This window comes from Trichoderma harzianum (assembly GCF_003025095.1).
Source record: "Trichoderma harzianum CBS 226.95 unplaced genomic scaffold M431scaffold_40, whole genome shotgun sequence".
Classification (NCBI taxonomy): Eukaryota; Fungi; Ascomycota; class Sordariomycetes; order Hypocreales; family Hypocreaceae; genus Trichoderma; species Trichoderma harzianum.
Window position 1 is genome coordinate 16,351 of NW_020209288.1, and position 12,450 is coordinate 28,800.

The 12,450-nt window shown below is 47.2% G+C and overlaps 5 protein-coding genes across 5 annotated transcripts; 2 read left to right on the forward strand and 3 right to left on the reverse strand.

The window, feature by feature from the left end:
* Window positions 1-84: 84 nt before the first annotated feature.
* Window positions 85-2,356, reverse strand: M431DRAFT_488472 (hypothetical protein; the record flags this gene model as incomplete). The annotated part of the gene is made up of 4 exons (XM_024916564.1): window positions 85-1,152; window positions 1,223-1,474; window positions 1,540-2,103; window positions 2,168-2,356. 4 exons carry the CDS (start codon window positions 2,354-2,356, stop codon window positions 85-87), a joined length of 2,073 nt encoding a protein of 690 aa, XP_024767243.1.
* Window positions 2,357-3,393: 1,037 nt separating this feature from the next.
* Window positions 3,394-5,469, forward strand: M431DRAFT_551634 (hypothetical protein; the record flags this gene model as incomplete). Its single annotated transcript, XM_024921345.1, has 3 exons — window positions 3,394-3,762; window positions 3,876-4,752; window positions 4,820-5,469. 3 exons carry the CDS (start codon window positions 3,394-3,396, stop codon window positions 5,131-5,133), a joined length of 1,560 nt encoding a protein of 519 aa, XP_024767244.1. The 3' UTR covers window positions 5,134-5,469.
* Window positions 5,470-5,718: 249 nt separating this feature from the next.
* M431DRAFT_101984 (hypothetical protein) lies at window positions 5,719-6,797 on the reverse strand (the record flags this gene model as incomplete). Its single annotated transcript, XM_024911373.1, has 5 exons — window positions 5,719-5,915; window positions 5,997-6,258; window positions 6,336-6,413; window positions 6,476-6,545; window positions 6,604-6,797. The coding sequence occupies 5 exons, from the start codon at window positions 6,795-6,797 to the stop codon at window positions 5,719-5,721; spliced, it is 801 nt and encodes a 266-aa protein (XP_024767245.1).
* Window positions 6,798-7,934: 1,137 nt separating this feature from the next.
* M431DRAFT_101986 (hypothetical protein) lies at window positions 7,935-9,095 on the reverse strand (the record flags this gene model as incomplete). Its single annotated transcript, XM_024911374.1, has 4 exons — window positions 7,935-8,521; window positions 8,590-8,641; window positions 8,703-8,840; window positions 8,916-9,095. The coding sequence occupies 4 exons, from the start codon at window positions 9,093-9,095 to the stop codon at window positions 7,935-7,937; spliced, it is 957 nt and encodes a 318-aa protein (XP_024767246.1).
* A 1,512-nt stretch (window positions 9,096-10,607) lies between these two features.
* M431DRAFT_101993 (hypothetical protein) lies at window positions 10,608-12,443 on the forward strand (the record flags this gene model as incomplete). Its single annotated transcript, XM_024911375.1, has 2 exons — window positions 10,608-10,735; window positions 10,847-12,443. 2 exons carry the CDS (start codon window positions 10,608-10,610, stop codon window positions 12,441-12,443), a joined length of 1,725 nt encoding a protein of 574 aa, XP_024767247.1.
* Window positions 12,444-12,450: the final 7 nt, after the last annotated feature.

The following is a 12,450-nucleotide window of genomic DNA, read 5'->3' on the forward strand; positions in this document are numbered from 1 at the left end:
CTGCCTAGGACTTAACGTGGATAGAGAACTGCAAGATTCCTGAATCTTCTTAATTTTGGCTATCGCGTGTAAACGCATTCTGTTCTATTGGATCAGCTCGTTAAAATGCCATGAGATCTCCCCTTGATCCTCACTCAGAAAATTTGGGGCATAAATGTTATCTTCCCAACAGCCCGCGGTATCAGCTTGCGGAGGAGGATATGGACCTTGTTCAAATGTCTCAAAGAGCCCCATAAGTTCATTGCTCATGCTGACGAAATCTGGTGTGGTCAAATCAGGGGTCATCTCAGAGTCCCTATTATATCCTGGGGGAGGTCTTGAGTAACTGTCAACGTTGTAGGATCCCCATCTGTTCAATGCAGGCTTTCTGAGAGCACTGGTACCGCCTTCACAAAGACTGGTATCTCCTGTAGGTCCCACCTCAGGGGACCGCAATGCCGGGACTGTGTCCGTAGATCCTTCACTTGTTCTGTTTGCTTCTCTCCGAGGACTTGCTACATCCTGTTGGGCAACGTCCTCAGTTCTGCGACTCTCAAGCCGACGAAGCCGGGGGATGATGCCTCGGACGCTGCTCCAAAGTCTGCGACTCCCCCGGCTCTTGCTAGAAAAATGGCGCAGGAGCTCAATAGCTGAATGAAGCGATTTCTTACACGGCGCGGCAAAGGCTTCGGGGTCATTACAAACGGCTAGGAAAAGAATAGCCAGGGCGCTAAGCAAGAAGTAATTGAAAGCGGCCTGCTGACGTCGGTAAATATCCGAGGAATCGTTGAGATGGACTAGCACTTGGATGCTGTCTTGCGCAATTTCGACAGCTAACCATGCGTTGCGATACGAGTTCCTGATCCGATTTGGCCCAAGGAGATAGTATCGGTATATCAAAATGCGAAAATGGTTGCCTCGTAAGTAGAGCAAGGCCCGCAATCTGTGCAACACGGGAGGCTGTGCCCGGGTAGCCAGACCGAGTCGCGGGTGACAGAGTCGGAGTTGCACAGGGATCGACTCAAGCCATTCTTGTGTCTTTGTGTCAAGTTCTGTCGTTTTCTCTTCGGGGTTCTCATTGGCATGGAACCCAAAGGGCATCAGTGCATCCCACATAGTCGAACATAAGCGACCATATCCGACCATGCATTGGAGGTATGCACAATCCTCGCCCTAGAGAAGCCGTTAGCCTGGAACTTGAGAGAAACATCTCGAGTCCGTTGTTCATATGGATAATTCTCACTGGCTCTGGCAGTTCCATGTCAATATCGCGATCCACCAATGCAAATGACAGGTTGGTGCCAAAGCTCCAGCGCCGGTCAAGCACATAGATGGTCCAGAAGACTCTCACAGCCAAATTGCGGTGTTCCTTAATAGGAAACGTTTCAAATAGCGTGATTCGCCGATGTAGGCCTAGCATAAGTGCTTCACGACAGGCGTGGCCTATGGTTCGCCAAGCGAGTAGATCCTCGTCGATATGAAAGTAGTATATACTCTGATGAACAAAGCCATGTCAGTTATTATCTGATATCGAATGAATTGTAAGTAAATTATTCTCACTAGAAGAATAAGCAACTGCAAGTCCTTCAGGCCCGAACTTGGCTGCAGAATGCTCATGACGCTTCGTTCGACTGAGATAGCCATTGATGTGCTGTTATCACTCTTCCCATGTCCTTCGATTACCATTGCTGTGGCAATAGCAATTTTGGCAAGCTGTAAATCCTTTAAGCCGATGCACGAACTCTGTCTATCAGAAACCTTTTGAGTAGCGTCCGTAGATAACTGACCCAACCTGATGACCTCAGGCGCGTTGGAGATGAGATAATTCGTGTCCAGGCATGGATATACTGACTCCACTTCTTCCTGAAAGACGTGAATCAAGCGCGCAAACTCGGAAGGATTGCAACCTTTCCAGAAATTCTCGTCAAAACGCTGATCTGGCTCTTTGGGAGACAAAGAACGAAACTGCTGTCCGTTAGGAGGAGGCAATTCGACTCGCGGGAATTCCACCCGCGACAAGACCTGTTCGCCTACTTCAACACCATGGACAGATCTGGTAAGACCAATAAACTGAGGCTTCTCTGGTACATTTTGATCTAGATGCGTTGAAGTAGTTTGGCCAGTCTACATGGATTAGCAAGATGTCATCTATCTCAACCGATTTGAAGGCTAGGGGTAGAGGTCTTACCACTACAGTATTGGTCACTGAGGTGGACGGTAATGATTCAGAGCAAGATATGCCTTGTGGTGAAGCAGGGGCATGGGTTTCTCGGGGCAGGAAGTTATCAGATGTTGGGTTAGCGCTGGGGGGACGCCGAGGAAGTTCGGCAGCTCCATTCGTGGTGAGTTGTCTGACTACTGCCATCCACTCGTTCATTGTATCCTTCAGAATCTTTACATCTTGACTCAGCGCCGATACAACACTGCGATTTGGGAACAAGATCAGTCTCGTCTTCCAGCTACCGGGATGAACATGATGATAGGGGAACCTTGGAATGGGGGCTCACTCGTTCCCACACGTAGATCTATCTACAAAGTCATGACGGAGAGCTTTGTAGCTGCATGTGGCCAGCCCTTTGGACGCACACCTCTGGCAGCAATCGTCGGTCTGACCCGGGACACACTTCAGTTTACGCCGCCTGCATTCATCACTATACTCATGATGTCAAGTCAGCTGTAGTCAAGTTGACCCTCTTTGCCCATATGTTTGTCCACTTAGTCAATAATTCGATCCCAAAAAGACAGGCCAATTCGGAAAAATATAAGAAAAAGTGACAAATAAAAGGGCCGGAGCCTCGGTCAGAGTGTGCAGCGTACCAGGCTACAGCAATGTATTTTCTGCGTTTAGTCGGGGGTGCAGGCCGTTCCTCGGTTGAGTCTTGGTCTTCGTACTCTGTGCGTTTGAAGTCTGACATGACGAAAATGGGAGGGAGGAGCGTACAGCACGCGAGCACGTATTGGCAGCGGCGTGCGGAGCGGAAAAGCCGAGTGTGGTGAGCAGGATACGGAGGGTTGGCGAGGATCAAAGAAGGAGACAGGCCTTGGTTCCGTTACCCTGAGAATGGTACTAGAATAGTCGCAGACTACTCCGTATGCACATAATAAAGGCTGGCTCGGGAAATTCCGAGATTCCGAGCACACAATGAGCAAACCGATTCCGCGTGGGGAAGTCCATCCTAGACTCGTACTAGGCCCACTGCCCCAGGATCTCCCATCTTTCACAGCTGTGCCTACCTCAGCGTCTCAGTGCCGTGGTGGGCAAAGGCTCTAGTATATAAGAGCATTTTCTTCAGGTATCGTGCTGCTATATAGTCCTAATCCCATGTCTTATACCAGTGAACTCTCAATTATTTGTTCTCTCCCCTTGAATGAAAACAACAAAGTCTCTCTGGGACAGTTTAAAAACCCACCACAATGCTAAGTTCCGCAGCATCTGCGGTCTTGCTGGAGAGAATTCTGCGGGACTCAGTGCAACACCTTTTTATTGGCGCTCTCTCTCTCCCTATCATCTACGTTCTGGTGAACGAAATTATCCGCAAGAATGCCAAAATTCCTCATATGAATGGACCTAAAGGTCTTCCTTTGTTGGGTAACATCTGGGATATCCGTGTCAATGCTGCCGAAAAGTATCGGCAATGGGCCAAGCAGTACGGCGATGTCTACCAAATCATGCTTGGAAATATTCCTGTTGTTGTCGTCAACTCAGCTTCAGCTGCTAAGTCGGTGTTTGGTTCAAATGCCCAAACACTAAGTTCCAGGCCGGAGCTATACACGTTTCATAAGGTGAGTGAAGCAAAACGACAATGTCGCAATACCGCGTTTTACCTTGAATCATTCAAGAGGCCGACCACTTTCCCAACTGTAACATTGCACATATTGACTTGTTCTACTCAAAGGTGCTGTCTGACACAGCTGGCACAACTATTGGTACATCCCCATACAGCGACTCGTTGAAGCGGCGAAGAAAAGGCGCAGCGTCAGCACTTAATCGACCTTCTGTCGCAACCTACGTTCCTCACCTTGAGGTGGAAAGTAGGGATTTTATTAAAGAACTTTTCGACTATGGTAACGCTGGCCAGACACCAGTGGATCCTATGCCAATGATTCAGCGCCTTTCACTTTCCCTCGCTCTGACCCTAAACTGGGGAACGCGATTAAAAACTCAGAAAGACGATCTATTCGGAGAGATTACCCACGTTGAAGAAGAGATCAGCAAATTTAGGTCAACCACAGGGAATTTACAAGACTACATTCCTATTCTGCGCCTGAACCCCATCAATTTTCACTCATCCAAGGCCCGTGAAATGCGCGATCGCCGAGATAAGTACTTGACGAATCTCAACAACGCTCTTGATGAGCGCATTGCAGCAGGAACCCACCAACCTTGTATTCAAGCCAATGTTATTCTAGACAAGGAAGCAAAGTTGAGCAAAGATGAGCTCACTTCAATCAGCCTAACTATGCTTTCGGGCGGTCTAGATACTGTCACCACGCAGGTTGCTTGGTTTGTCGCGCTACTCTCTCAGCATCCCGAGATCCAAGAAAAAGCCATTGTGGCAATTCGCAAGCATTATGGTGAAGACCAGCCTATGTGTGACGAGAATGACGATCAAAAGTGTGCATACGTCGTTGCTCTTGTCAAGGAGGCTCTTCGGTATTACACAGTTCTCCGTCTGGCTCTTCCTCGCGCTTCTGTGAAAGATTTGCCATACCAAGGCACTGTTATTCCCAAGGGTACAATGGTATTCCTTAATGCGTGGGCTTGCAACATGGGTACATAGCTCCTCACTAATTCCACGGCTAAGATTGTCTGTACGAGATGCGCTAATAGATGTGACAGACGAGAATCTTTGGACTGATCCTGAAGTCTTTCGTCCTGAAAGATGGCTTGAGCAACCTGATGCACCGTTGTTCACATATGGTGTCGGCTATCGTATGTGTGCTGGCTCTCTCTTGGCCAATCGCGAGCTTTACCTCGTCTTCATCCGCTTGCTCAATAGCTTCTATATCAAGAAGTATGACGACGTGGACTGCCATCCTGTCACTGGAAATGCAGACCCCAAGAGCCTGGTTGCTCTGCCTCCCCGCTTCAAATCATACTTTGTGCCTCGAAACGACACTGCTCTTCGTGCGGCCGTTGAGAAATCCTCATGATGAACGAGCACGAGAAGGCTTGTTTTGTGATCCAGTCTGGTATTAAGGCGAGATAGAGAATACGTTTTGGATCAACAAATATTTGAGGAAATGGCCTTCATGTTCCATCGGTTCGTGCCAGAAAGATCTCAAGTGTGAAATAATCCCACATACTCTTTCTTGCAGCAAGTGCAGTCGACCTTCAGTGTAGTTTCACGCCTCGCAGCTGGAGACATGGAGGATTGTCAACCAAAGAGGGAAACTCGGCATACTCAATTTAACTATGGTCGTTGCTATACAAATGATTTGCGAGGCAGTGGAAATGCAAGATTCCAGGTTGTTGAAGAAGTGATTGGCCTTCACGTCTCTCATGACTGTTGTGCTATGCGAGATCGCAAGTGTTCAGAGTCTTTTGTTATTATGCATATGTCATAGAAAGCCAGAAGACATACTGGAGTTTCCCATTCAGTATCATATGCTCAAATAGCGTCTAAGTCCAGTGTCTGGCTACATGGATCGCTTCCAGGCCCACTTTATTCTGCATACATTGTGTGTTGTAGATAGCAGCAGCATTCTAATCATGAAGAGGTTTCCAACTGCTTGGGCTTAGCTAGAAAAATTCCCGACAAATTCTACTATCCTTTTGTAGTAGTCTTTTGTCTGTGGATGTGTCTGAAGCATATAGAAACAGTGCGGCATTCCCTTGTATATCTTTAACTGTGTGTCAACACCCTCGTTTTGCAACCTCTCTGCGTACGCGATTGCCTCATCCCGATGAATATCGCACCCTGCAGCTATGATTACTGTAGAGTCCAGGGTTATTAGCTGAGATTAAGTTTCATGCACAGGAGCATCAAAATAGGGCTGAATGATTAATAACTTACACGTTGGTGGTAGGTTTTTCAGGGACTGTGCAAGCAACGGCGAGGAGCGCCAGTCGGTCGTCGGTTCCGGCATATACATGTCCCAAAACCATTCCATCCGCGCAGCAGTAACCACACTGTCGTTAGAATTTTGCTGATAGCTACCCATTTCATACGCCTCTTTGGGAAAGAATTTGGGATGGCACGTTACAGGAAACGTGAGAATTTGCGCTACGATACCCTGGAATCCTTCGTCTCGTGCCATGATGGCGACAACACTAGCCTTTTAAGTCGTTGGTTAACGCGTCCCAAGATTGGAAGCCTCTGTAAAGGAATTTCATGCTGGGCAGCATGACTTACTAGGTTTCCACCAGCACTACTTCCGTTGAGGATAATTTTCGATGCATCAGCCCCGAGTGAAGCAGCGTTTTTCCCGCACTACCTCACATTAGTCCAGAGTCTATGCTTGAGCAATTTGTGTATCACAACGTGATATATACACGATCACCTACCCATTTCAGTGCATCGAAGCAGTCGTTGGCTGCATATGGAAATTTGTGCTCGGGGGCCCTATTTCATATTAATAAATGAGCCATCCATATTTTTTCCCCATTCGTATTCCACTTACTGTCTATAATCAACACTGACCACTACTGAATTTGTCCAACCGGCAATCATGAGATTTTCGGAATGTTCAGTGCAATGCCCACCAACAACCCACCCTCCACCATGGTAGCGTAAAACCATTGCAGAGCCAGGACGCTTATTTTTAGCCGTGTACAATTTAATCTCGATCTCGGCACCGTCACGAGTTGGGATCATCCGTGTCTCAGTAAGGACATCCTTGCCCTCTGCAGGACATCCTTCGGGCGCCGGTGGGCTGTTGAGCCAGGCTTTGCGAAAATCTTCCAAAGATGTCTCAGGCTGCCACAAGCCCTCCATCATGCTATTCAGCATCGGTCTGAGCTTTGCGTACTCTGGATCCAGCTCGCTGAAATGGCCGAACTTCGGTAGAGGCCTAAAGTTAGGGTCCACAGGAACATACTCGCCCTCTTTAGTGATAACCATCTTGAGCTACTGGAATGAGAATGGCAATACTGGATGCGCTGTGGCCGTGTTTTACTTGTTTTATTCAGATGTAAAAAAAGGCAGTTGATGAGTATCCATTTCATCCCGAAGGCAATATATATGCATATATAGTTGACTTGTATTGTACAAATCTAGCCGCACGGAGTTGTATTGTCCGCTGATGAAATTTGTCCGAAGTCAACGCGCCTGTATCACGCCGGCCCAATTACGCCATGCGAGGCGAATTTTAAATATTCACAAGAGCGCTCTGTATAATGATTTTATTAATTCTGGGTGCAAGTGTTCGGTTTCTATCTGATTCAGACCACTGTACAAGCTTACGCAGGTATTGCCTGCTGAATTTAATATAGTGTGTGGCCCAATTAACTAGTCCTCGGCAGTGTGATGTGTTTATGTCATACATTCTTGTTTGCGTTTACTTGTATTTTCTCTCGCGAATGCCAAACTGCCAGAATACAGCTGAGGCGTGCTGCAACCTACTTGACTTCCGGACCCGCCGAGTCACAGCTTATCAGCGGCTTTCGCAACTCAGTAGCGGCTCTCGGCATCTCGGAGAGTTGGCATCAAGGGTTCTGCCTGGTCAAGTATGAGTAAGAGTCACGTAGAAACATCGTATTTTCAAGGTTACTCGGATGAAACGGTCACAATATATTGACTAAAAACGTCAGACTTTTAGTCTTGGGTTGCTTTATTCATTCTCAAGTCCATCGCAACTCATTCATGACATGATAATAGCTTGTAATTGGAGCACGGATTTGGTCACTGCGTCACTTCCGCTGAAGTAATATTTTTATTTCTAACTCCTTCAACAAACTATCCCATGAGTACTACCCTGCCTAGATGAGAAGCCATCATTTACCCTTTCAATGGCTAATTCAGGCCTTGGAAAGCCTTTGCTGCCTTCAAATGTTCCAGCCAAGTTGTTGGCTTGTCCTCGAGAATAGATAAGCTCCAGTCTAATTTCTCTCCAGCGTAGTAACCACCCTCATCCATGAGGCGGAAATTTTGCAATAGTTCTTCAGCTGCAAAATCTGGCATCCCTTGTCCTTTCAATGTAGCTGTAAACATTTCGTGAGGGAGGGAGAAGAATTTAGCATCTTTGCCGGCATTAGGGAAGGCGCTCTTAAAGTCAGCAAGAATCTCTGTGGGAGTCTGGTATGCTGTGGCACCAAGCACACGCTTGCCTAGGACCTCGTCACGCTTCAGTATGATGGCCTTGACAAACTTTCCCGTATCAGCCTCAGCGTCAAACATGGGGAATGGCGCTGTTTCTGGGGTTGGCAGCGCCAGTGTCCACGGCTTTTCCGGCGACTCTTGAGCGAGCAGCTGTCCAGGGATATTCGACATGAAGAAACCCGGCTGAAAGAAAGTTGCTGGGATTCCAGCGTCCCGAGCATATTGCTCAACAGCGGCCTTACTATCGAAATGATAAACATTGGCCAATTTACCATTAGTAGCTACAACGCATGAGTATAACTAAAACATTTCTTGTGATTTGTGATCTGGGGGGCAAATAGGAGCTTACCTTTAGCAACATCGATTAACGAACTGTAAATAAAGTGTTGTACTCGAGCATCCTATATCCGATAGCTTAGTATTTGAGCTCAAAACAGTCAATCATGCACAAGCTTAGCTAACCTTCGCCGCATCCACAATGGTCCTGCCTTGTTGCTCTTCACGTTCTTTGCTCATAGTATCCCAGTAGTTTGTGACAGCAAAAATCGCTGCAGCACCAGAAAACGCCTTGGCTAATGACTTGCCGTCATTTATGTCGGCCTACCGCCGTCAGTTACTTAGATCGTAGAGATTTGTCTTGGCTGAAGAACGAGACGGCTCCTCTTCTGAACTTACTGCAACAAGCTCAGCACCTTGGCTTTCAAGCTTCTTGGCAGACGCCTTAGTAACGTCTCGGGTAATAGCACGGACAGTCCAATCTTTCTTGAGTTTAGGATCACTCAGGAATATCTTGGCAACAGAGCCACCCTGATTGCCTGTTGAACCGAGTACTGCGATAATTTTCTTGGTAGCCATTGTGTCGGAGCTTAATCTGTGCAAACCGGTATGGTTGAAGAAGCTTGTGTAGTTCGAAGTCGAAGGTGGATGGTAATGTCGCTGTGTTTATGAGACAAGTAGGCTGTGCTGAAACAGATGAAACTTATTGAGAACAGAGGCGATGTTCAAAGCTCACTAACATGGTAGTTATATACTAAGCTGTCCACTTATGTAATTCCATTCTGCCCATCGCCTGTTTTGAGGCAATCGCTACGACAACGAACTAGACGGCCGAACTCACAATGGTCTCTGAAGCCGGCTCGACGAAGTTCCTCCGTCACTTAGTCACATATACACCCGTGAGGCACATGAACAATTTGAATAACCTCAAGTGGATTTCAGCAACTGCTATTTACTAAACCTTAACATCAGATTAAAAGTCTCTAATTCCCATGTGGTAATAGTTGTGTAAATTTACCCACTTCTTTACTATGAAAGGCAAAATATGGTGTCCAATGGCGGTGTGGCAATAGTAAATAGAAAGAACTTGCCACGCTACTACGTCGTTGCCGGCACATCAAGTTAGTTCGGCTAGCTCTGCGAATTGGCCTTCATGCTTAAAAACACCCGGAAGCGATGGCTTGATTACTAACTTCGCGCTTCGCGACTTGGGAAGTTGTCCGCCTCGCGACCTGTGAAGTTCTCGCGAGCCATGACTCGGCACAATAAGTTGAAGACATGCCGCCGACTTTTAACACAGCTACAACTTCGCTCAAACTCCCCATACCTCTTCCTTGCCTTCACACCCTGCATCGCTGATATCATACTAGTTCTTTGATGCTTTTGTAGTTTTCTGGAAATTGTTCCGTGGTCGACTAAGACGCCCACGCAAAATCATGCATGAAGCAGCTGGCCTTTCCGTTTCCGAATTCTCGTGCAATGTCTGCAGAAGGTATGCTTACGAACTTGTCCCACCATGGAGAATCGGCCTACTGACAGTCTTAAAATCCAGGAGAAAAGTGAAGTGGTTAGTGCTCACAATATTGAGGGCTGGCTATCGCTTTTGCTTCGTGAATATACGCCTAACTCTTCTCCTAGCAACCGGGCTTTACCCATCTGTTCCCTCTGTGATAGGGTAAGCGGCATATGCGAATATCCTACATGTCACAAAAAGCCAGGTCCCAAAATTGGTCGGTTCAAACCTCTTGCCCTAATCAGCCGTTACATGTTTTTGTCTTTTTTTAAAATAAAACGCCCCAAAAACTGATCTGATGTTCTAAAGGGAGTACCCAAAAAAACGCTCGTAGGCACACCAATGCACGCAATGGACGCCCTGCGAGGAAAGCCACCCCGCGTGATTCTCCCGATGCTTCTCCCGATGCCGCCATCTCAAGTAATGTCTTACCCGCGGGTGATCCGCCTCTTTCCAAAGCCAGAGAGCCTTTTCAAGAATCCTCCCAGAGTCTCTCACTGTCGAGACAGTCCCCCCCGACAGCGACTAGTGATGATGGACATAACACTCCTGCGAGTGCGACAACTTTTTCCCAGATCATGCATCCTTCACACGAGATTCAACCACGACGAGAGCCTGCCACTTCTTTCGAAGGCCTGAATCCAGAAGCGAGTGTGGGGCGCGTTTGTGAGGGCCTGGCGATCTCCAAAGATCTGTACCACTATCTGTAAGCCTCATTCTAATCTCAAATAATGTTACGTAGAACATTTCTAAGCATGTCCTGGTTATTGAGGGCGCTTCCAACCATAGATCCTACCGTGTTAACAAATGGCAACAGGATGGAATCATATTTCAACAACATGACAACCTTTACGCTTTTCAAGCCGTATAAAATCGAGGAGAAGCTCTCTCGCATGCAATCTGCAACCGAAGCTGAAGCTTTAGTAGCCGCGATATTCGCCTTCGCTGCGAGATTTCATTCCTTCTTCAATACACCATCCCGCCCTACCGAATGCCCCCCACATTCTCATTTCGCTTGCATCGCTTCAAAACGCTTGAATGAAGCTCTTGAACAACTTGACGATGCAGTGGCTCCACTATGGCTCCTTCAGGCCTATATTCTCTTAACCTTTTACCAATTGACACAGAGCGTCCGGTCAAAATCATGGAGACATCTGGGGGTTTGCATCCGACTAGCATACGAGCTGGACCTCCACCGAGTGGATTTTCCGTCCAATCAACAGGCAGATACGGATAATTACAGCATCGATACGGAGCACTGGTCCATTCTTGAAGAGAAAAGAAGAGCTTGGTGGGCCATCTGGGAGATGGATGTCCTTGCCAGTGCCATTAGGCGCCTGCCGATGGCTATCAACTGGAGCTATAACTTCACATTTCTGCCAGTTTCCGACAACTGCTGGTTCAGTGATAGCCCTCAAAAAAGTTGCTACCTTGCTGTGGATCCAATTCTCCGCTGGAAACATCTGCAGGAGTCAGGCAATCTTAGCCCTAAAGCTTGGTACATCGTCATCAACTCCTTTGTGTACAATTGTCAGTTGCTTCTATCGGATTACAAACTCAATACCGATTCAACGACAAATATGGCCGATGTGACCATTCTAGCCAACTGTCTTTACTGCACGACTAACTCTCTTCCCTCTGACCTTACTTATCACGGGCAGGCTCTAGATTTCTTGACTAGAAGGTCTCCACAAGATATCAGTTGTCGCCAGTTTCACAACGACATATACTGCATTCACATCATGACGCAACTTGTCCAGTTCATGATCTATCACCATCAGATCGTTGCTGAGGCGCCTTGGATGGCCGAATTTGATGCAAATAATCTGAAAAGTGGAAACGAAAACAAGATTTCTAATCATCCATTGTGGTCGAACTATATGAAGGCCGCCGAGGATGTTATCACCATGGTACGTAATAGCTCTGGTGAGCACTACAAATATGTCAATCCCTTCATGATCAACACGCTATGGATTGCCGCTGCGGCACAAATTGCCTGCCGTATCTTTGGGCCTTTGTCCTTCAACAAGCAACTGGCGGAATCGAATTACGAGCTCCTCTGCCTCAACATGGATCGATCTATCATTTTCTGGTGCGGCATGGATATTCTGAAGCGTAGGTTGACTAGAGTCGAGGCCTTGTTGAAAGGCTTAGCCGCGAGACAAGGCAATGATAGAAGCCCCATAGATTTGGCTGGGTTCATGACATCGGGAATGATGGCCCCCCACCAAGAAGCGCCCGTTACTGATCCGTCGAATGTCTCCGATTCCCTAACAGACCCTTCAATGAATTCGAATGTACTGTCCTTGATGCCGCTTCTTGATGGTAGCATCGAACCACATGTTTCCATAGACTATATGGACTTTTTTGCTGGTATTGAACAGTTTTTCCCCTATGACACATACGATTCATAAATACACA